The sequence below is a fragment of the Nematostella vectensis genome, chromosome 12 (genome assembly GCF_932526225.1).
Source record: "Nematostella vectensis chromosome 12, jaNemVect1.1, whole genome shotgun sequence".
Lineage (NCBI taxonomy): Eukaryota > Metazoa > Cnidaria > Anthozoa > Actiniaria > Edwardsiidae > Nematostella > Nematostella vectensis.
In genome coordinates, this window is record NC_064045.1 from 10,510,382 (window position 1) to 10,533,077 (window position 22,696).

The 22,696-nt window shown below is 38.9% G+C and overlaps 2 protein-coding genes across 4 annotated transcripts; both read right to left on the reverse strand.

Annotated features, from left to right (window-relative positions):
- Positions 1-1,194: 1,194 nt before the first annotated feature.
- Positions 1,195-15,554, reverse strand: LOC5501797 (myocardin-related transcription factor B). Of its 3 annotated transcripts, none has more exons than XM_048719889.1 (8): positions 15,305-15,554; positions 14,682-14,768; positions 9,725-9,790; positions 9,583-9,638; positions 9,434-9,509; positions 6,209-8,205; positions 4,493-4,550; positions 1,195-4,160 (listed from the first exon to the last, which is right to left on the reverse strand). In XM_048719889.1, exons 2-8 carry the CDS (start codon positions 14,764-14,766, stop codon positions 3,526-3,528), a joined length of 2,973 nt encoding a protein of 990 aa, XP_048575846.1. In that variant the 5' UTR covers positions 14,767-14,768; positions 15,305-15,554; the 3' UTR covers positions 1,195-3,525. The 3 variants fall into 3 exon arrangements, with proteins under 3 accessions (XP_048575846.1, XP_048575847.1, XP_048575845.1); XM_048719890.1 differs by having other exon boundaries at positions 14,682-14,888; XM_048719888.1 differs by lacking the exons at positions 14,682-14,768; positions 15,305-15,554 and adding an exon at positions 9,999-10,395 and having other exon boundaries at positions 1,195-3,104; positions 3,519-4,160.
- A 2,090-nt stretch (positions 15,555-17,644) lies between these two features.
- On the reverse strand, positions 17,645-19,074 carry LOC5501804 (melanocyte-stimulating hormone receptor). Its single transcript, XM_032370104.2, has one exon. The coding sequence runs from the start codon at positions 18,708-18,710 to the stop codon at positions 17,745-17,747; it is 966 nt and encodes a 321-aa protein (XP_032225995.2). The 5' UTR covers positions 18,711-19,074; the 3' UTR covers positions 17,645-17,744.
- Positions 19,075-22,696: the final 3,622 nt, after the last annotated feature.

A 22,696-nucleotide genomic window follows, 5' to 3' on the forward strand; every position in this document is an offset into this window, starting at 1 on the left:
AGAGTTGAGTCTTTGCGCACCGTGAGAGTTGAGCCTTTGCGCACCGTGAGAGTTGAGCCTTTGCGCACCGTGAGAGTTTAGCCATTGCGCACCGTGAGAGTTGAGCCTTTGCGCAACGTGAGAGTTAAGCCATCGGCACCGTTAGAGTTGAGCCTTTGCGCACCGTGAGAGTTGAGCCTTTGCGCACCGTGAGAGTTGAGCCATCGGCACCGTTAGAGTTGAGCCTTTGCGCACCGTGAGAGTTGAGCCTTTGCGCACCGTGAGAGTTAAGCCTTTGCACGCTGTGAGAGTTGAGCCTTTGCGCACCGTGAGTGTTGAGCCTTTGCGCACCGTGAGTGTTAAGCCTTTGCGCACCGTGAGAGTTTAGCCTTTGCGAACCGTGAGTGTTGATCCTTTGCGCACCGTGAGTGTTGATCCTTTGCGCACCGTGAGAGTTAAGCCTTTGCGCACCGTGAGTGTTGATCCTTTGCGCACCGTGAGAGTTAAGCCTTTGCGCACCGTGAGTGTTGAGCCTTTGCGCACCGTGTGTTAAGCCTTTGCGCCCCGTGAGAAATTGAACTTTTCTGCGCTGTGGCCAATTGAGCCTTTGCCGCACCATAAGCAGTGGAGCCTTTGCGCACCAATAAAATGAAGCCCCTTCGAAAAGTTACCACTGAGCCATAGCTAAAAGATGGTTTCAAATAGATTTAAAACACCATGAATTCTGAGCCTTTTTGTGCACAATCTGTAGTTCCAGAAAATATCCATACCCCCTTATTGAGGGGGTCGGAGGTATGACCCCCCACCCCTCTGGAAAAAAAATACAGTAACTGTTAAGGGAAAAGGGTATTTTACCCCCCCCCCCTCCCCTCTGGGAATTCTTGGGCGTTTGAACACCCCCCTTGAATTACCAATCCCTTTAATGGGGGGGGGGGCATGGGTATTTTCTGGAACTACACAATAAATACCATTTCACTGTTGAAAAATGATCCTCTGGGAATTCTTGGGCGTTTGAACACCCCCCTTGAATTACCAATCCCTTTAATGGGGGGGGGGCATGGGTATTTTCTGGAACTACACAATAAATACCATTTCACTGTTGAATAATGAGCCTTTGTGCAACGTGAGAAAATTTAGTTATAGTCATAGTTAGTTACTAGAGTATGTCAAGCAAATTAACCTTTTGATAGAGAAAAGCAAGTAGAACACCGTGACATCATTTACATGTTTTAATGTAGTTCTACAATATCAGTTCACCAATTTGTACATTCCCCAGGTTCTTGTAACATTATTTTCGCAATTACAATTGGCTGTATTTTTCAAGGAGAACAAGGAAAACTAGATTCTATATTGTTTATAGGGCTACATCTATGTATACTTTGTACAATATTAAACAAACTTTGGATAACTTTAGACGGCTATGCTTGAACCTCCGTATAACAAGAGGCAGTCCAAGAATCTTTGGAGTTGTTATATTGAGGTACAATTAACGTAAGTAAAGATTAACGTGAAATAAGTAGGGAGGTTTATAGTTGGTAAAATCATGGTTCTTATTAAGTATTCTTTTATAATAAAACTAATTCAGTGTTCAATCAAAGCAAAAAGCCATATTTTAAATATCAGGGGTTTATCAATTAACTAGAAAAATGTCTTGTTTTTCTGCAAGCTTAGTACGTCTTAATTGGTTCAACTATAAAATTAGAATAAAGAGCAAAAAACAAAAATGTTTATAAAATGCTAACACAACTATGATGAATGTTTCAACCTCAATCCTAAAAAAACAAAAAACAAGAAACAATTAACCCTAGTGGCTACTGAATGATACATTCCTTTGTTTTGCGCCAGGGGCTAAAGGCCAAGTAACACCAAATTTTCTCTGCTAATTGCAATGTAGGTTCCAGAAACACAATACACAGGACAATTTTTTCCCACTGGTTTGTAAAAACTAGAAACCAATGCTTCTAGTTCTAGTTCTTTTCATGCAAATAGCAACACAACAAAACATTACATTGCAAGTTGCTAAAAGTAGGTATTGTAGGCATTTTTTTTTTCACAACTCACAATGCAACAAAAAAATGTGTTGCAATATGCAGGAAAACTTGCTCATATTTCTTTTTTAAAAGAAAGAAAAATACAAGAACACAGTCAGATGTTAGCAAACTTTGCTATGCACCATGTAGGCTTTAACAAAGTTTAAATGAAGTCCAAACCTTTTAAAAGTTTGCACTAGTTCATAGTTTAGGCAAGGGAGTTAGACTTATTTTTTTATTGCTGCGTTCAATTAAAGCAAAAAGGGAAATTGGACCTTATCTAATCAATGTGCTTGAAAATTGCCTTGATTTTAGCTCAACTAATTCATGTTAAGCTTATGTATGCCAAACACACTATATAAGTGAGTTTTTTGCATGAAACTGCAAAACTTTTAACATCTTTGAAGATGATTTATGATTCACAAAAATGTTGACGTTTTTTCTGAAGGTTTACATTTTGAAAAATAACAAACTGTTTAATTTTATATTGTTTTGATGTAACCATTTAATGGGTAAACAATACATGGATAATTATTATCCTACACGAATATTTATCAATTATACCATTTCCATTGAGGTGGATAGTGGCGAAATATCTACCGAGGGCCGAAGGCTCAAGGTAGATATTTTTAAAGCCACTATCCGCTGTTTTAGAATATAAAACAATCTTTAGAGCAATTTTCTTTTCGGAAACACTTGCAAATCGCTGTCACACCCGCCATTTTGCTTGATTTTAGGGGCGCAGGAAAATATCCACCTCCTAGGAGGTGTATATTGCATTTTATCCCGAGTTTCTCAACCAATCAAATTGCTTGTTCTTGCAAGGTTACTGAGTTTTATATTTTAGTTGTGATCAATCTGAGGAGTATTATGAATTGGAATGAAATTGAGGAAAGTAGTGAAAATATTAATAATCTCTAAAATGCAAGTGTTTTGATAAAACCACCTGTGTTATTGAAGCACAAAAACACAGTTCTAATTTTTTTACACAATTTAAACCAAATTAATTAGAATGGTGGTTGGTGGCCTAGTTATAACAATAGGTGCTTGCTTCTGCTTAGAGTACAGATGTTGTCTGCGATTTCTCACCTGTGCCTGTAAAAGGGACCAAAATAATATAACATCAAAGACACCTAAATGACTACCAAAATAAAAATGGAAAGTGATTCAGGTCATAAACTTGCTGACATTAGAGTTGTTGAAACAGTGAAATAGTAAAAAATAAAACTTTAGGATAAACAGGACAAAATTGTTTAAGTAACTGCAATTCACCAAACACCCTAAAAACAAACAATAAACACCGAAAATTTAGACTTGAATAACCCCAGAGAAAAAAACCTATCAAATGCGAGACACTGTTAACCTTAATTTTTCCCTACTCATACTCATTTGGGTGCATGAGCCGCTAAATACATTTGAAAAACGAAAAAGAAACCAGAAAATACACTACACAAATAAAGCTATCCTTCTTAAGATTTACCACAACTTTTTGATAACAAAAAGGACCACCTTGTCATTATACACAGAAATCCATGGCCTCTGGGAAATCATGTGGCAGATGCCCAGATCCCCCATCCAACTCAAACAAGGACATAGGAAAATGTTCGCTTGAGAGATTGGGCGATGTGTCATACAAGGACGCGGGCGGTGCACCCCTTGTGGCATAGGTCACATCCGTATGAGATCCTGGAGATGTACTAGTGATGATAGGAGAATTGTTCAAGTCCAGCCAGCTAAGGCTATCATTTTTTGACCCAGGAATTGGGATGCTATTTGTAGGGTGCATCATAATACCCTGGTAGTCATTATCATTGTCTATTTTCATCGGCGAGCTTGGACTCATAATCATGGCTTCAAAGTCCGGGAAACTTCCATCATTGCATATCTGCATACTGTTCTTATTGGAATTTAGGTTGACCCCAGCTACATCCTCACAGCTTTTAGAGAGCCGTGCTTGAATTGGTTGATTCTGCAAAATGTGGGTCCCCAGGAATCCAGTGCTAGGGGATTTGGGGATCTGTAAGTTGGGCAGGTGATGGTGGTTCGTCATAGGATTGTGTGGCGACATTTGATTGGCAATTGCTGTGCTGGTTGTGACTTGGTTTCCGAGGGAGGTTTGCACCTTTGCTTCTGATGTTGGGCTTATGGAAGCTGGAGAAAAATGGTACATTTAGTAATGACACAGCGTAACAGTAAAGAGTCAATTGAAAGGAGGATTTGAGATGGAAATTAGACTAGATATTAACTAGTGATTTTTGCTTGGTTTAAACGTAACACCAAATGTTTAGGTCTAGAGAGACTTAAGTAGCAGTCACATAAACAAGCAGTGCCAAAAATTGTTAACAAATCGGCCATTTGTTTTCTTTAAAATTACATCTTCCTCTGTGTCTAGAAAATGACACTTAAAATACGAATATACCTGAAATGCTGGCATACATAAATGCATTCAAGGCCAGAACTAGCATTTTCAAATGAAAACTTACCACCAAGTATCTCTAGAATTTCATCATGATCTAGTCCAACCTGCTGTTTCATCATTGCCTACACAAATGGGAAACAACATTAATGAGAGCCCTTGTTCTCTTTATTAATGTAATATCAATTACATTACCAGAAGACTTCTTACAACTTTACTGTATACACATTCAAACATTATACTGCATCACAAAGCGTCCCAAGGCCTTAATAATGCAACAAAGCGAGCAAATTGTATTTTCCTAATGATAATGACTAGTTTTATAGAGAAAGTACTGCAAATGCTTATTTCAGGGCAGTGCTTCAAATAACTTTATTACACTTTAGTTTTGCATCACTTTAATTTTGCGAATTTAACGATTTTAAAAAGTTATTGTCCCGAAATTGTAGAATAGCGAAAATAAAGTGACCTGTTTTTTTTTTTTCGAAAATAGCAAAACCATGAAAATAAATTGCTGCGAAATATCGCCATCTCAAAATCATGAAATTGTGATGTCGCGAAAATTAAGTGTAAGATATCCCAAGACACAAAATTTTGAACCCCCCCTTCTTCTTATACTGTACGCTCCCTACGGCTAAACAAAAAAGTTAGGATGATCTGATCTAGGGCTTTTGGCAGCCACAAGTTATTTTTGTCAGTAACTACATTTACAAATAGATTATGTGCATATCATCCTTGGCAGATACAGTCAATTCTTGTCTAACGACACCCTGCTTTTACGGACACCTTATTACAGTCAACTCTTGTCTAACGACACCCTGCTTTTACGGACACCTTATTACAGTCATCTCTTGTCTAACGACACCCTGCTTTTACGGACACCTTATTACAGTCAACTCTTGTCTAACGACACCCTGCTTTTACGAACACCTTATTACAGTCAACTCTTGTCTAACGACACCCTGCTTTTACAGACACCTTATTACAGTCAATTTTTGTCTAACGACACCCTGCTTTTACGGACACCTTATTACAGTCATCTCTTGTCTAACGACACCCTGCTTTTACGGACACCTTATTACAGTCATCTCTTGTCTAACGACACCCTGCTTTTACGAACACCTTATTACAGTCAACTCTTGTCTAACGACACCCTGCTTTTACGGAGACCTTATTACAGTCAACTCTTGTCTAACGACACCCTGCTTTTACGGACACCTTATTACAGTCAACTCTTGTCTAACGACACCCTGCTTTTACGGACACCTTATTACAGTCAACTCCTGTCTAACGACACCCTGCTTTTACGGACACCTTATTACAGTCATCTCTTGTCTTACAGACAGTATGTTTTTTATGAACACCTTATTAAAGTCCACTATTAGGGGGGCATTATTACAGTCAAGTCTTGCTATATATATGGACCCGCAACTATTACAAGCACTTGGTTATTGTGCATTAAAATACAATCCCCGACAAATATAAAAACAAAAGAAAGACTAAAAAACATTTCTGGTTATCAAAAACTAAAACCTGTAATGGTCCTTGAAAAGGAAGCCTGTAGTAGCGAGAGCTCACCATAAAAAGAGAGCTTAACTCATACAATGCAGCACATTGTCACACACAAATCCTTTTCTTTAATGTAATTCTGCTAGTATAATCGAAAAATTGAACCTGTAATTCAAGACAGCGAGAGGTGTGACGAATAAACATGAATTGAATCAAATTCTTTTATCACATCTATATAAATATCTACTGTAAAAAGATTTAAATAAACTTTTACCCTTTGTAGCTCCTGAGTGATTTCCTGCTCTTGATATGTGTCCATATCAGTGTCATCACTCTTTGCAAGTTGCTGCTGTTGCTGTTGTTGGTGATGTAATTGCTGTTGTTGCTGAAGTTGTTGTTGCTGCAGCTGTTGTTGTAGATGCTGTTGCTGCAGTGATGAATACTCTGGTCCAACTTTACGCTGCATCAAGCCCGCCATATGCGCCTCGTAGCTCGGAGGTGGCTGAATATGATCAACAAAAAACACCCCAGATGGCAGTGATGATGATCGTTTATGGCTGAATGGTTGCGGTGGCTCGGAATTAGATCTTGGTTTCGCCTCCATTGTTATTCCTGACAATGCGGTTTTGCCATCCTCCACTTGACTCCTTTCTGAGTTTGAATACGATCTCTGCATAGACTCCATCTTAGGCTTGGCATGCATAAAACCTGCACCATCCAGCAACCTTGCCTGTGCATCAGCCTGTGTAGTGACCATAAAGGTGCTATTTGGAGAAGGCACATCCTGTGACTGATGTGACTTAGGGCTCCAACCCATGCTAAAATCAGTGCTCTCAATTTGCCGCAAATCCTGCTCACTGTGGCTTGGACTATGATTAAGTCTATTCGCCTCAGCTTGAAGAAGAACAAGCCCCGAAGCTGGACTTTCTGGTGAGTGGAAATTCATCTCTTCATAACTTTGCGATTGTTCAAAGAGAGGCGTCTGGTTGTAAGAGAACTGAGGTGACGATGCCACCTTCTTTATGGCAGGCTGTGGCGGTGGCTGCTGTGAGAATATACAGGTTTCTGGTGGCTGTGGCTCTTGTTTGATGCTTGTGTTGGGTGACGGCATCTGTTGGGTGCTCAGCATGACTGGTTGCTGCATGGGGGAAGTGGTCTGGACAGAGGTCACTTGTGGCTGCTGAACGTTCAGCCGTTGTAGCTGCATCTGGAGGTTAAGGTACTGTAGTTGTTGCAACTGCTTTTGCAGCTCCTCTGGCATGGTAGAGTATTGCTGATTCAACTTTTGGTTATTAGCTATCAGTTGCATCTGGAGTTGTTGTACGTGTGGGTTTTCTAGTGGTAATGAGTTTGACCTTGAAAGCTGACCGTGACTTGTCATTGCAGAAGAGACGTTAATAGGTGCATCTGAGTAACTCACTGAACCAGAAGTTGCCATAATGCTAGGACTACTAGAAGATACAAGTATTTGGGACGACACTGCAGATTCTTCACTAGAAGCCTTTAGCCTTTCAATCAAGTCAGTCTTTGAACCAGACACTGGAAGTCCACGTAGTTTCAGTTCCTTACGCATATCAACAACCCGCATATCTTCAATCTTTACTGGTTTTTCCTCATTATTATTATTATTAGAGGTAGTGTTCTTAGTAGAATTCTCTGGAATAGAGGGTAACCCAACAAACTGACAAGGATAGTTCTGATATAACACCTGTAGCTGTAAATATAGCTGCTGCTGTTGTAACATAAGTGCATAGGGCGAGTCCATCGGCAAACTGCTCTTCTCAACCTCCCCATTGGGAGGCCTATATTCATGATATTTATACTTTTTAAATTTCGGTTTTGCCGCCTTCTTTCTCCTTTCCTTCTTAACACCTTGAGCCTCTGACACAGTAGGAATGGTTGTTCCTTCCGACAACTGTTGCAATTGCGAAACAGCTTGTAAAACTGAGTTCTGACCCATGCATGGTTCATACACTGTTTTTGCAGTAGCAACGGGAGCTTGCGGAATGGTATCAGGCGATGGAATAGGAGAGCTTTCAGAGTCAGGGGAAATTGGCTGTAAGAGGGCAGATTTGGTTGTATCCGTAAAATCAACTTCTCCCTCCTTGACAGCTTGGCCTACTGCAGTTCCAGCCTCTAAAATGTTCTCTTTCACTAACTCCAAAGGACCTGGTCTTGCAAGGAGCTTGTCATTCAAATCATCCTCCAACTTTTTCCTTTTCAGCTGGATCTGCTTTGCAATCAGTGAGGGGTCAACACCAACAGAGGTGTCTAAAATGAAATGGAAAAAAAAAAGATCAGCACATTGGTTTTGCTTTTTGTAGGAACTATTATTGAATACCCAAAGTGAGTAGAAGCTGAAAATATGCAAGATAAGTATATCATATAAAAACATGATAATCAATCTCATCAATGCGGTGAAGGGAAAAAGCGAGGGAATGAGAATATTTGTAAAACAAAAATGAATTATATTGGATTTGCAGCTCTTAGACCAACTGATCAAAGCCAGCTTCCTCTTCTTATGGTAAAGATAATAATAATAAAAAACTTAATCCATTTTAATCGGTGATGATTAATTTCAGGCTTTTAGAAATTAGCACATGAGGTTGCTCAGTTATGTTATTTTTAATAGTAGAATACGTTTGAAGGATTTTTCAACCAGACAATTGTCCTTATATTATAGACTTTAAAAAATATTTTGCTATTTTCCATTAGCCAATCCTAATAAAAGAAATGGGCTACTATGGCATTTGGCTGTTTCGTATAATAAAATTATGGTCAAGGCAACCAGAAAGTTATAAAGAGGTCTTTGTTTCTAATGCTTACAGCTGCTTAGCTCAGAGAATGATAATATTTTACATTTTACAGTTGTAAACAAAGACAGTACGAAAGGAATGGTTTAGTAAGACAAAAATTGGTTTAAATAGAAATTCTCGGTTCACTAAAATGTAACTCAAATAGTTTAACAAGAAAGGTACACAGTGTAGCGTGATTTGTCTCGTTACTAAAACATCTGTGGAGAAACGTGGAATAATTTAATGGTTTATTATCCTTAGAACTGAAAAGGGGTGATAAATAAACGTACACCAAGTTCAAAAGACAATTACAACAAAATTGGAAGTGATCAAATTTTTGTACGAAGCACAATAACCAATTAAATAATATAAGAACCAAGCAGTGTAGCGTTTTATTGAGAAGTTTTATTTAAAATGATTTGACACAGTGATGGTATTTCTTTTTTGTTTAGGAATGTCGGAAACTTCTGAAAACGAGTTCAAGCGTGAAAAATATACACACCGAATATTATTTGCATATCCATCCAATTTTACAGTTTGCCGAATTTTTAACAGTTTTTAATATAATTCTAACTGTGCAATACATCGTAGAAGTTTGACTTTGTAGGTCTAAGCACACAGTTATTTATAGCCATGATCTCTAAAGTGTAATTCATCGAAATGAGTTTACAAAATGTTGCTTTGTTTTGTGTTTTCGAACTTACCATCAAGAATGTGTCTTTGTACAAGCTGTGCTCTATTTGGACGAACTCGAATCTTTTTTTGTAGTAGATCTCCAGTCTAGTAGGCAAAACAATACACAATCAATAAAGAAACCACAATTTCAAAATCTTACATCACGTAGTGTCCTTACCTTTGCCCGCTCGAGTTTAGACTTTTGAGACAGCAAACCGGGGGCTGTCATTGCCGCTAAAATTACAAAAAGCAACTATAAGAACAAACGTACTAGCAAGCAACACAGTGTAGTAGAAAAATGCTCATCAGATTTGACTAACCAGGCATAATTCCCTGATTTATCAACTGCTCCCGTGGTCTTCTAAGTTGTAATTTTCTTTCCAACGCTGCAAATTGAAAGAAACGTCGTCAAATATCTATCTACAAAATCAATAACCAGGGAGCAAATTCGCAAGGAAATCCTGAGGAGACATAGCTAACACAAAGGAAAATAGCCTTGTTTGGCATAACACTAGAGGGAAAAGTCTCGTCTAGTCGAAGATGTGCATAGAGGGAACCAACGACGACAACAGCGAGTCGTCGTGCAAGACTTGCCTTCTCGGTTATTCAAAATCTGCTGATGTGTTAGCTCTTGCGATTCAATGGCCGCGATTGGCTCGGCATATTCCTCGTTTTGAGGCACCCAAGCCATGGTGGATTTCATGTACTACCCGTTTCCGAGGTTCTCCGATTTCGGTAATAATCTCCGTGTTCAAATCTGGGCAAATTTCATGACTGTTTCGCTCTCGCTCAGGGCAAGGCAGCGGATACATCCATCCACTTTCCCGGATGGTGGGTTTAGCCGTGACGTCATGATTTACATATCGTCAAACTAGAGCGATTCTCATTGGCTGCATAATAGCACTCATATGGCTTCCGAGTATAAATTTTTACGCCAAAATCCTTTTAGAAGCCGGAAAACATTAATAACATTAGCCAAAAATAATATTGCTTGTTAAAGTCAATATTTTTGTCTAGAAAGAGTGCCAGGATAGTTTGTTTTGCCATAATTCTCAAGGGGCTTCCCCTGTGTTTCGTGGTTTTGTTTTGTTCCCTTTCCTTTTCCGTCTCTTATCTTTTATCACCACCATCATCATCGTCATCATTGCCATCATTACCGATTTCTTCATTCATCATCATAAACTTCGAATATCGTTACACCTAGATTTACTATACTGTTTGTCGGGTATACAAAATAGTAGTACCATTCATCACAGTAAAACTTGTTATTAACGTAACTTATTGGTTTGATCTTTTGAGAGCATAAGTAAGAAGAGAGCTTAGGCGTTTACCCTGACGCGTCGCATGTGACTTCCGGATGAAAACTTTTTCGGGATCAGACGATAAAAGGTAATTTTAAAATATAACAGTCTTGTGTGTAAATACGGTGCGTTGTTACCGTGGAAACAAATAGGTTAGGCAGTTACGAAAGGGTAAACATTAAGAGAGAGCTTTTGTCATGCGTTTTATTAAAGTAAGTGTGTTGTTGTTGAATAATGTTCTTAACGGTGTTCTTAAATTTCAGTGTGTATAAAAATATAAAACCCAATGAACTACTAGTAAGAGAATTACACAAATGAGAACAGTTTGATCCTGCATTTTAGAAATCATCAGAACTAAAAAATCTATATTTTTCTGATATCTGAGCCTGATGAAGTCTCAGGCTGGAGGTTCTTATAAAAAGAGTGTGCCCATTTTTTACCAGGTCATTGCACGTGATGTAATATTATAGTTATATGGCAAAATAAGTTGAAGTTCATAAAATAGTTCATTGTTATTCAAGTATTTCATCAAAAATGGAGTTGTATAACATCATAAAATTTATTTAACGCATTGAAAAGTTATCGGTTGTTACAAATGCGTTGCTACCGGGCGAAAAACACGATGTTGCTTAGCATAGGTCAAATCATGGGTCAAAGCATCCTACGAAACGTAAACAAAAATTATCAATTTCTTTGACCATATAAAGATGGCTTCCACGTCACAGAGTGGCTGGCGCTATTTATAAAATTTCCACTTGGTTAATTTGAAAGTGGTTTGAAAAAAATACATTTTTCATATTGTTTGTTTGTAAAACATGCAAAGGTATTTTGTTTCTGCTTCAGGTTTTGCTATTGTTTTAAATACTCTTTTTCCCTTTCAAGAGCCTTTTCTCGGACAACCTCAATAAAGAACGCGAACGAATGTCTGTGCATGAACAAAAAAATTTTTTTTTTCTCTTGAACTTTTTCATCATTGGCATCAATCGTGAAATCAAACCAAAACCCAAGGTTTTCTTAGATAATGTCGAAAGATATTTGATGCAAAAATAAATCATGTTATGTATAAAAAAATAAAGTACCTACCCTGTGAAACGTTTAGTAAACCAGCATGCAAACGATAATGAGGTATTCTACACTTTGTGGGAATGTGCTTGAAGTGGAAGGTGGTTGCTAACAAAGTCTAAAACGGGCAATGATCTCATGCATTTACGTTTAAGGACTTTGTTGACGAGACAGACACGGCTCTACGTGACAATGGCAATACTAGGAATAATACAGCCGTTTTTTATTATAGTATATTTATTTCGCGAGTCCATTTTGAAATAAAAGATTTAAGTCAAACGGGTTCTCGTATACTCATTCTCGATAATATGCTTATTCTGTTTGCATGAACGATAAAGATATATTCTCGTTAGATCCAAGACGTGACAACTGGTTACATGTGTTTTCTTTGTTCATGTGATAACGTTTCAAAGTTAGAAACTTTATAGCTTTGTTTACAATTGCGCTACTGTTCTTCATTTACATAGAGTCACTGAAATTCATAGAATCTGTCTTAAACGATTTTAAAGCTACTCCGCAAAATGTATGAAGCTTGTGTTGTGTTTTTTGGTGTCTATGATCTATATTGTGTATGATATGTAGAATGGAAACACAAGTGACGCTCAAATGGCTTTCCTCAAACAGTTAAATGGCTTCTAGGGAAATAACTCATGTCATTCAAAGAGAAAAATAATTCGGCAATAGAATGACATACTCATGTTCATAAATTGACAAAGGGAGAGCCACTTACAGTGGAAAATACATTATTTTCAGAATGTTGAAGCCATTGCTTTTACGTTGATAAGTGACATTACGAAAATTCTTTGATGATATGATAAATTACATATATAAAGTTCCTAAGAGATTAGATAGCCACTAGTTATTTTTCACAACTACAGAAAAACATATTGCGTCATTTATTAGATCTTTATGGCGTTGAAAGTCTGACTCGTGAAGTCTGACGTCTGAGTCTGGCTCTGACGTCATCAAATCCATATGAACAATACGAGGGGGTGGGGGCAAGGGGAATTATGAATAGAATAAACGAGAGTCGTTCCAACTTGAATTTTGTGCTCTCAGCAAATAAATGTATGATTTTAGCGCAAAATATATTTTCTGCCTCACGCCTTCGCGAAATTCTTATGTTGACTATTGTAACTGCGGTTTTCAACACTCTCCGAACTCTCGCCGACGATTCTCAACGGCTAATTTGCCTTCCGGCTTTCGTCAAAAATCTTTGAAGCGTTTCATTTGCTCCACTGAAATGGGTTTCAACCACCCCACCTCTCCACAAAGCACTGATCAATCAAAAAATGTAATTCAGTTAGTTTGAATGACGGAACCCAGAAAGTAGTTTAGCAGTTGGAAATTATTAACAAAAGTTACCTTGCCCGCACCTCTAAGTAACCTCATATGGGAAGGATGAAATTAGTGGGAGGTGTCCCGGATGTTAGGGTCCCAACCTCTGGGGAATCCCCATGTGGTTATATGAGAAGAAGAGATACGCGATAGTAGTAACCGCTTTCATACAAGAGGGGGGGGACTGTTTCCATAGTACAGATACAGGAACTGTAAATATAGAGAAGTCTTAAAAACAACTGACTATACTCAGAGGCTCCTTTTACGTCAGTATTAAGAAGGTAATAAAACTTTTATTCTCTTTGCTAAGTTAGCAAATGGATTACATCCCACGAGTGAATCTGTGTACAACACTCATCCACTGAACCCTTTTGAATTGCTCAGAAAAGAGAGAGAAACAACAGTAGTATCAGCAATGAATTTGTGATCTTCCGATGTCTTGACTGACTTTCAAGTTCAAGTCGAAATAGAGTTAACTCCCGAATTTATGAGCTCTCGAATACCCCAACCTTCAGCTAATTCGACAAAATAATTCACTTTCCTTGTATTTACTTCTGTACATCAATCAACTGTAGTTGTTTTGGTGGTTGGGGTACAAGAAGCTATAAAAGGAAGCCTTCATCCTTTGACCACTTTGAGGGGCAAATCCTGAGTTTATCGGGGGAGATGGGACATGAATAACCCATATGATGCAGTTCAGTCGGCTGTATTTGGGTTTGGTGAGGGGTGAGTTTTGTAAGGTTCCCTATTAAAAGTCGAAATATATAGCTATTTCATTATAGGTTGTCGGTTAGATGCAAAATATTCTTTTATGGTGATACTTCGCCGTTTTAGATGAGAATTTCTACAAAACAAAGATTCTCTAAAAGCTGGCATAAATGTTCATTAAGATTGGTTCTCACTTGGATGTAAGCGCAAGCCGAAGCGCAACACAAGTGAGAATCGGTCAAACACAAGCGCAAAAAAATCAAGCAGTTGCGTTCTCTTGCGCGTCCTCTTGCGCTTGCGTTCCAGTGAGAATCGGGAAATTACGTGCGCTGCGCTTGCGCTAACGTCCAAGTGAGATCGAGCAACGAGCAGATTCGTGATTCGTGCACTTGCAGTCTGGGTTCGCAGGGTTGTATTGTTGTCAATAGCCTTGAAACAATTTCTCAAGTTGCACTCTCTTTGAGATAGGTGGTGAGATAGGTGTCATGGGGGAGGAGGGAGGGGGGATGGTTTGTGATTTCCAAAATTAATCATCCTCCCAGGGTATTATCCGATTTGTCAGAAACAAGTTAAACAGGTTTATCACGTGACTGTTACAACGTGCGATAAACATCAAAGAAATAGTTGTGGCGAGAAAGATTTACGAATGCTAATACACATATAATGCAGTTCAAATTGCGAAAATGAAAACACATTTTTAGGATGTATCGGAGATAGGCAATAATATTTCCTCGGTGTATTGATATAACATTTAAATCTACAATCTACATTAAATTTGATTTACTGCGAGGCCCTAGATAAATAATACAAATAGATAACATAAACAGCTATGGCTATCATATATTTGAGTACCGTGTTTTGTACTTACCATCAGCGTAATCACTCGGTGATTTTCTTGGTATATTTATTCTTTCTGTACCATTTTTATCATTGGAAAATCTGCGTTGTCTCATATCTATCAACAAGTAGAAGAACCACACGAATCATCAAGCAACATTCGATAAATTTCCTTCTCGAAAACTTCCGCAGCGATTGTGCATCCGTCTTCGAAATGCCACAGGAAAAAGTCAGAATTCTGTCGACCGATAAAGCCGCATTGTTGCATTAATTTAATGAATAATCACTGAATTTTAATTCGTTTATGTTAAATTAATCTCGATAAGTTTGATAATTGACACACCTCCTAAAAGCAAAATTTAAAGCATACAAATTGTACAATCATTATACCTAAAACTATTTACAGCTCTAACTGTAACAGATAATCTTTAAAATACTGTAAAACAGATATCTCTTGCATATATTTTTAAATTCCTATCCCAACGGAATATGGACTAGGTAATTGTGAAAGCTTGTAGTTTTGTAGGAGTTCTTTATGCCAAAGACAATTTTTACCCTAGAATAGAATAATATAAACGATGCTTTGCTCTTGGTAAGATTTCATTCATTCATTCATTCTTTCGATCTACCAAATATTACGGGCTTCTCTCTTACCGGTTATGGAGGTCAAGCATCGATGTGCACACAACTCCAAGTGAAAGTTTAAATTCCTATGTCAAAACAATACTCGAGACTATACTCTTCCCGCATGACGAAAAAAAACTATCCATAGGATATGAAGGAAAAATCCTTAGCTGGTTTTACTGCAGCGAAACGCCATGGCATTGAACACGAGCTTATTTGCGGCAGTGTAAACGTGTAAGGATTTAGAAGTACTGGCCTATGGTAATGTAATAGTAAACCAGCATAAGCTAATGATTAAAAGCTTGCGTGACATCTTCTCCATCACAACAAGCACGACTTTCAATAACATATATGCTCCAGGAAAAAGAAGCTTCACATAGGAATATCTTTCCTTTGACTTCAACCACGCAACGTAACGAGTGTTTGATGTAATTCAGATTAAAGATTTGAAGTTATTTAACTGATTTTTTGTGGGTTTGTGTGACAGATTTGAGCATTTTTGGATCACAAATGCCCTCTCTCTTGCAAGGGGTCGGTGTGTATGAGTGGGAGAGAGTTGTGCAACAGCATGTGACATCACTATTAACATTCCAAGTTAAAAACAAAACCAATTGCAAAGTACCGTATTGCACCTGGATTCCGTGCACGGTATTTTAATCTGGAAAAATAAGATTTAATAGTTGTCTAAGACTTCTATGAGTGGGATAGTTAAAGCATAAGAAGGGGATAATTGAAGGTTTATTCTCTGAATGGGGACAAGATCAAATTTTAATTGCTTTGCAGCTAGACTTGTTTTGTGTTCGAGAATCAATGGTTGAAAGAGTCGATTGTGAGAGAATTGTAATAACCACAGTCGGGCGTGTCTAGAGAACGCAGGATGGGGTCTAACAGTAAAGAGATTTGCAGATCAATAAAGAAACGTAGTTTCAGACGTAGTTTTTCATCTCTGCACATGATTACAGACATAAAAATTATTTGCCATAAATTGAAGTAATTGTCAAGTAAAGGTAGATTGTCAAAGCAAAGTAGCGAGAGTTTGTAAAATTGATAGTAGGATAATGCAGGTTTTTTAGATAATCTACGACAGCGCTCAATCTGTCTAACCCCTCGATCCACACAACAAGGTCCCTCGAATCACACAACAAGGTTGTCGATCATCATGGGCAGCGGAAGAAAAAAAAATTCGGGAGCACAAAACAAAGTATTTTTTATCTCCGCCCCCCGCCCCCTTCTGTCTTTCCTTCAAAGGGTACTACGAAAATGATGTTATTGACAACGTAAAAATGTTGTTCATATGTGCTTCGTAAGGGGCGTCACCGAGCATTTTCGTTAAAAATGGAGCTCTGGAACCGCGGCCTTGGAGCATTAGAAAACAACCCCAAATAGCCCCAATTTTTTGTTGCGTTTTTTTTTACCCAAAAGTGGATTATGCCTGGTCAACATTTTGTAAATTTGCATCCTTCCACCAAACCTTCTATACCTATTTCAAAATGAGCGGGTTGCACTCGAGAATCCATGTCCGGTATATCATTATCCGCGGTATATAAATTTCGATGCGCTCGCAGTTTTCGGCCAATGTTCACATGCGCTCGCAGTTTTCGGCTAATGTTCGCATGCGCTCGCAGTTTTCGGCTAATGTTCACATGCTCACGCAGTTTTTTCCGCCGTGCTGTGAAATGCGTTCCGTCGCATTTTTGTATTTTGTGATGTTGCTCGCTGCTCGATTTATTCAACAGCTAAAAATGCTCGGTCTCACATAAAAAACGGGGTGCTCGCAAGTGCTCGTCAAACACCATTCGGGGGCCCTTGGTAACTAAATGGCTGAATCCTGGTATCTAAAATAAGAACATGAAATAGAATTCTACAGCTTTGAAACCTGGATTTGTATTTTGTTTACGCTCGTTTGCTTATTTACCATGAAGCACTGCGGGTTTAGATACGCAGATTCTTCGAGTGCAGCCTTGTTTGAAATATAGTTACGGGAACAACAAAACAAATCTACAGAACAGGGGCGTAGCCAGGGGGTGGCCCATGGGGGCCGGAGCCGCCCCTTTCTAGCAGCCAAAATCACAGTAAATGAATGAGACATTATTTAAAGTACAGGGAAAATGCCTATTGAGAAAATGCCTTTTGGGTCCCCTTCCGTTAAAAATCCTGGCTACGCCGCTGCAGAAGGGGTTTTATTCTTGATTCTGGGGCTTTATTGTGCATGGTATTTATGATAAAAGGCTTCTATTTTAAAATGTTCATCTTTGGTTTCATATTTTCCAAGCAACCCGTCAGTCCTTTCCCTCTAAGACCAAACCATTCTCTCATTTTATGCAATGTAGTTACGGGACCGCAACAACAACAAGACCCAACAATAACTTATATACAGAAAATTGTGGGGCTTTATTATGTATGAAATTTATGCTGACAAACTCTGTGTTGTCCTTTTGCCCCTTTTGCACTTTAAAAAGTTTAGCTTTGGTTATGTTTTCCAAGCAACCCGCATCTGTTCCAGTCCCGTGCTTCTAGGACCAAACCACTGTCTCATTTTATGCAATGTTTGTTTTACGGCCATCCGAAGGTCTCTCATCTTCCACATATAAATACCAGGGTTCAAAAGGGAGTTTGTAAATAGAATAGTAACGGCGACTCTAAGAAGTGTTCGAGATAACTTCTTATTTTCGACGAGGCTTTCGTAAATCAGAACAGCCATTGTTGGTGTGGAACATAGGATAAATGTAAAGTATATATACAAAGAACTTGTTATTGATTTCTTGTACTTTTTGATCGAATGGGTATTAGGGATGTCAGTTTCTACCTGCACAGCATTAATTTGTGTCTTATGTCTTTTTAATATTTTGTAAATTTTCCAAAAACAGCTCACTATCGTAACAAAACACAACGTCATCATGACACACACACTAATATTGAAGATTGTTTTCCCAAAAATGATCCACAAAATTGACGTTAACACCGCAGCCCCCCAAAATATAACAGCCACACTGACAACTCTTCGCATTGAAACGATGGAAGGATATCTAAGATGATAGTTTAATGCCAGAAATCGATCAACCGTCAATGCGGTGATGCCCAAATGGGAACCCCCCCCGAAAAGTGTTGTAGCGATTAGTTGCGCCATAGAGATAGCACAATAAGCCTTTGGCCTGGCACTTGGGTTCAAATCCAAAACAAGAAGTGTTATAGTAATCGGCTGAGCAACGATGCTGACGATGAGGTCGGACAGCGCTATATTCGCGAGAAGAGCCATTTGAGGTGTGTGAAGTACTGGTGTTCGCCATAAGGTGATGAGAATCAAAGCATTCAGAAACATTGTTGGTAAGAGAGTCAAACTGTTAAAGAGGGCTAACGAAATAATCCTCGGAGTTGTTATCTGGCCTTCTTGCACCGATTTAGTGAAATGGTAGCACGAAAAGTTGTAGGAAGCCATGCCTCTGAGGTAGTGTTGTGTGTACAAGCAAGGGAGCAGCTTACTGCGCGGCTTTCTTTACCCTGCGAGCTCTCTTCTACGATTCCCAACAGCTCAATTGCCTTCTGAATTCTGTTATTAGAAATCCTTGAAGCGTTTTCATTAGCAACATGGAAATGGTTTACACTCACCTGCTGCCTCTCCAAAAGGCACTGATAAATCAAAAAGCACAAAACGTATCTTGGTTAGTTTGAATGACGGTCTAGCAGCTGGAACGAGTTCGCAGCATATATGAAAACGGCAGTAACGCTTAGTGCAATCTTTCCGAAGTACAATGCTTATAGGAAGCCTTGGGCCCTACTGTGTGGATAACTAAACGTATCTCTTTAGTTATCTTTAACCCCTGGTGATCACAACAAAAGAAAAAGTTAAAAAAATATTTTGATAGCAATACAAATGCTTAAACAGTCATGTAATTGTGAAAACACAGCGGTTTTTTTTTACTTTCTGATTAGATCGTTTAAGACCTTTTTTCTCACATTTCAAATTTTTGTTCTAAGATCACAAAATGATTAGAGTTAGTCAAGAGAGCATGTAAGTGCGTTATGTATAAGCTGTATGTCCTCAGTCTTATAATTTAGGCGACAGTATTCTGCGTTTTTTTTGTAAACAGATCAGACTTATTCTTAGATCCGCGCACGTCAAATAAATAAAAAGTAAAGATATTCGAAAGGTCTTCCCTACAAGCATTTTCAAAATACAATGTAGCCTATTTATCTATATGCACTTTAAATTTCCCTTTTTGCGAGCGATGACGCTTTCTAAACACCTGTTCGGCATCTTTTGAAAACTCCCCCATTGTGTGGCTTGGTAAAAACACACGCTTCCCATCTATGTCAGGAAAGAAACTGGGGACGGTTTGAGTAAACTGGAGCTCTAAAATTCTATGAGACACATCTTCATGCTTTAATTTATCAGACTCTCAAATCTGGCAATGGGAGTAGAGTATAATAATGACCGTTCTTGTCAGAATCCATATGCCTCGCTTTCACCAATCTCTCTGTCGCCCATATTGGGAACGATTTTTTTCACATATCACTCGATCCTGTTTAAAAAACTCATTTCCATATTTGGGAGTCCGCTTTAACGATTTTTTCGATTTTCTGTCGCTTTAGAACTTTGTTAAACGAGAATTTCCACGTAAACCATGGGTTTTGTGGGAAATTCTAATAAAAACACACGAAACTCACCGAGCGGTTAGAAGTGATCATTTTAATCACCTCTTTGAAGTTTCGTAAAATTCGGTCACCCCTTCCTCACTCTACATAAAAAAACACTAACTGTGAGCTTGGGCTCCCTGTGGTTTCTCCTACGATTTTGCTGGCGGCAGCGGCAGCGACAGTGGAGAATAACGTATGCGCATGCGAGTGTTCTGGCAAAAACAAGCACAATCGTAGTGTTGAATCGTTCGAGTAAAGGTACGAGAGGCTGACTTCAGTTGCTGTTTTGACTAACTGTACAGCATTAAATCCATACTGTACAAAAGATGACAGAATTGTGTGATAATGAAGGAGTCATAAAGAAAATTATAGTCTTATGTTTGGTCTCGTTTTCTTAGCATTCGCCAAAATGCGACAGTCCGCCGGTAAAAAGGCGCGTTTAACCGCGCGGTACTGGAACTAGTCTTGCGTTTTTCAGCACTGTCAGCGGCAGCGGCAGCCATCTTGACAATGGAGACTAGTCCCTAACGTTTTAGAATATCACAGGCTTCCTGCGCGCTCGCCACAAGCTCTTTTGTAGAAAAACGACAGCCATTTATTGTTATGTTATTATTCGTTGAAGACGCCCTTGAATGCCCCCTAAAAGAGGGCATTTTCCCAGAAATAGATAAAAGACCGACGCCTTATTATGGTTAATTTGCCATCTCACGGTGCTAGAAACATTCTGTATGTGCAAAAATCATGGCTTCACTTAGTCTCCTTTTCAGCCGACCTCGGGAGGCTTCAAGACAAACAATGTCCGGTTTCCAGCCTAGCAAATAGTCAGAAATCAACTGTCACTCATAAATATGGCCTGAGATCTAGGAGCTCCTTCAGTCTACGGAAAAGATGCTCATTTGCATAAGCCACTGTCCGGCGTCCTCGATTCCATGCGACGCCATTTTAAGTAATCGTTTCACAGGGATGAGATAACTTATCAAGCTTTCTACCTAGCTCCATGATAATAAACCCAAGCCTGTACTTGAGCACAAAATTTGAAACATTTCAAAATTGAACGTGAGCAACTTTTCTAGCCGAACTCTTTTAAATGTTTTTCAGGAAACGCACTAAAAATATAGATATGGTGGAAGAGAGCTTCTGAGGAGAAATGCGACCGAACAGTGTATTTAGGGGTTTGAGGCTGTTTTACTCAAAGTTTTTAAGCTGATCGCCAAACTTTGTAAATCGTTCACATTAACATGATCATTTCTTAGAAATATTGAAGATCGGACGTATTTGGTTCTTTCCTTCACTAAAATTTATCGCATTATTGTTCACAACAACACACAACAATTTCAATGGCACATTACGCCTTTCTGGTCGTAAAGCTTCTATTTTAAATTATAAAATTAATTGTCATTGATGACCTCTTAGTTGGCTCACGAGGGTTTACCTTTGAGCTAGCATACGGTTGATGTAACGAAGGCTGTCTGATTTGCAACCATACCTAAAAATGGGACTTCTAACTTTTTTTTTCACTAACCTTTGGAGCACTGCAACATGCACTGCGTGGTTTAAATTAGTTTTTAAACAAGAGGACTCTTGATTTTAACCGCTTTAACCTGACAAATTAGGGACTATGGGTCACATGACAATTTGATGACTCTTGTCATAGAGAGCTTCCCTGCTAGCAGAGGCCTCTTTTCTCTGTATTTCGCTTGGCTGGCGTTCGCGAGGAAAAGATACCTCTGCCATGGGTCGCAAGTTCGTTTGATCAAACCGCCGTCCACGATCGTGGACGAGATCCAGAGCGCATGCTCCGTTCATTAATTACTGGCCACTATTTGAGCCCACAATGACTAGCGCATGCATGAAACGTATATCCGCTGCGGGATAATAAGCCCGCATTCGAAACGGCGTCCTCCGTAGAAATATCACGCGACGAATTATAAAAGAAGCCATTCAATGCCTTATCTTCATTCAGAATTTTCTCTCTTTTGACTAACGAGTCAATCTTCCGTTTACAGGTTTTGCATATTCTTCTGGGAATAGCTGATCTAAGTTTACCAAAAAGTTTTGTAACATTTTCTTCGAATCCAACTGTGCGATATTTACATTGAAGAAACTCGCCTGCCCAGATGTCTTGAAATTAATCCCACAAACAAGACAAAACTCGTCTTTGCTGCGTTTGTTGTTCAATCTTTTTAGTGACGTTTTAGGTGATTGAAATTGAACAGTTGTTTTCTTTTTTCGAAGAGGAGAACTAACCGGAGTTTGATTCATGATTTCCGACTAAACCCATGCAAACATATTAGCATATTGACAGCTTTCGCGCGATGGTACGGGTTTTGGCACGTCGGTCGCTTATTAACGCTCACGCATGCGCAACAGAAACAGTTTCGACCCATGGCAGAGGTATCTTGGATCAATTGAGCTTTAGGGCCACGGCAGTAATATTAAGATACCCGATGGGGACCAATTGAGCTTTAGGGCCACGGCGGTAAAACAACGGGTAAATGAAAATACCCGATAAGAAAACCAACCCGTACCCGGTAATCGGGTAGATACAAAACATCGGGTAAAAATACCCAATAAAACATCGGGTAAAAATACCCGATAAAACATCGGGTAAAAATACCCGATAAAACATCGGGTAAAAATACCCAATAAAACATCGGGTAAAAATACCCGATAAAACATCGGTTAAAAAATACCCGATAAAACATGGATCCTAAAACATCGGGTAAATACCCGATAAAACATCGGGTAAAAATACCCGATAAAACATCGGGTAAAATACCCGATAAA

What these genes read in the sequence shown, in the direction of transcription:
- LOC5501797 (XM_048719888.1), bottom strand. Translation starts at nt 10,107, where the DNA reads ATGAAATCCACCATGGCTTGGGTGCCTCAAAACGAGGAATATGCCGAG. An exon ending in AAATCAGGGAATTATGCCTG is followed by an intron (nt 9,639 to 9,724) that starts GTTAGTCAAATC and finishes TTGTAATTTTAG; the next exon opens with CGGCAATGACAGCCCCCGGT. An exon ending in TCACTCAGGAGCTACAAAGG is followed by an intron (nt 4,551 to 6,208) that starts GTAAAAGTTTAT and finishes CCATTTGTGTAG; the next exon opens with GCAATGATGAAACAGCAGGT.
- LOC5501804 (XM_032370104.2), bottom strand. Translation starts at nt 18,710, where the DNA reads ATGGCTTCCTACAACTTTTCGTGCTACCATTTCACTAAATCGGTGCAA.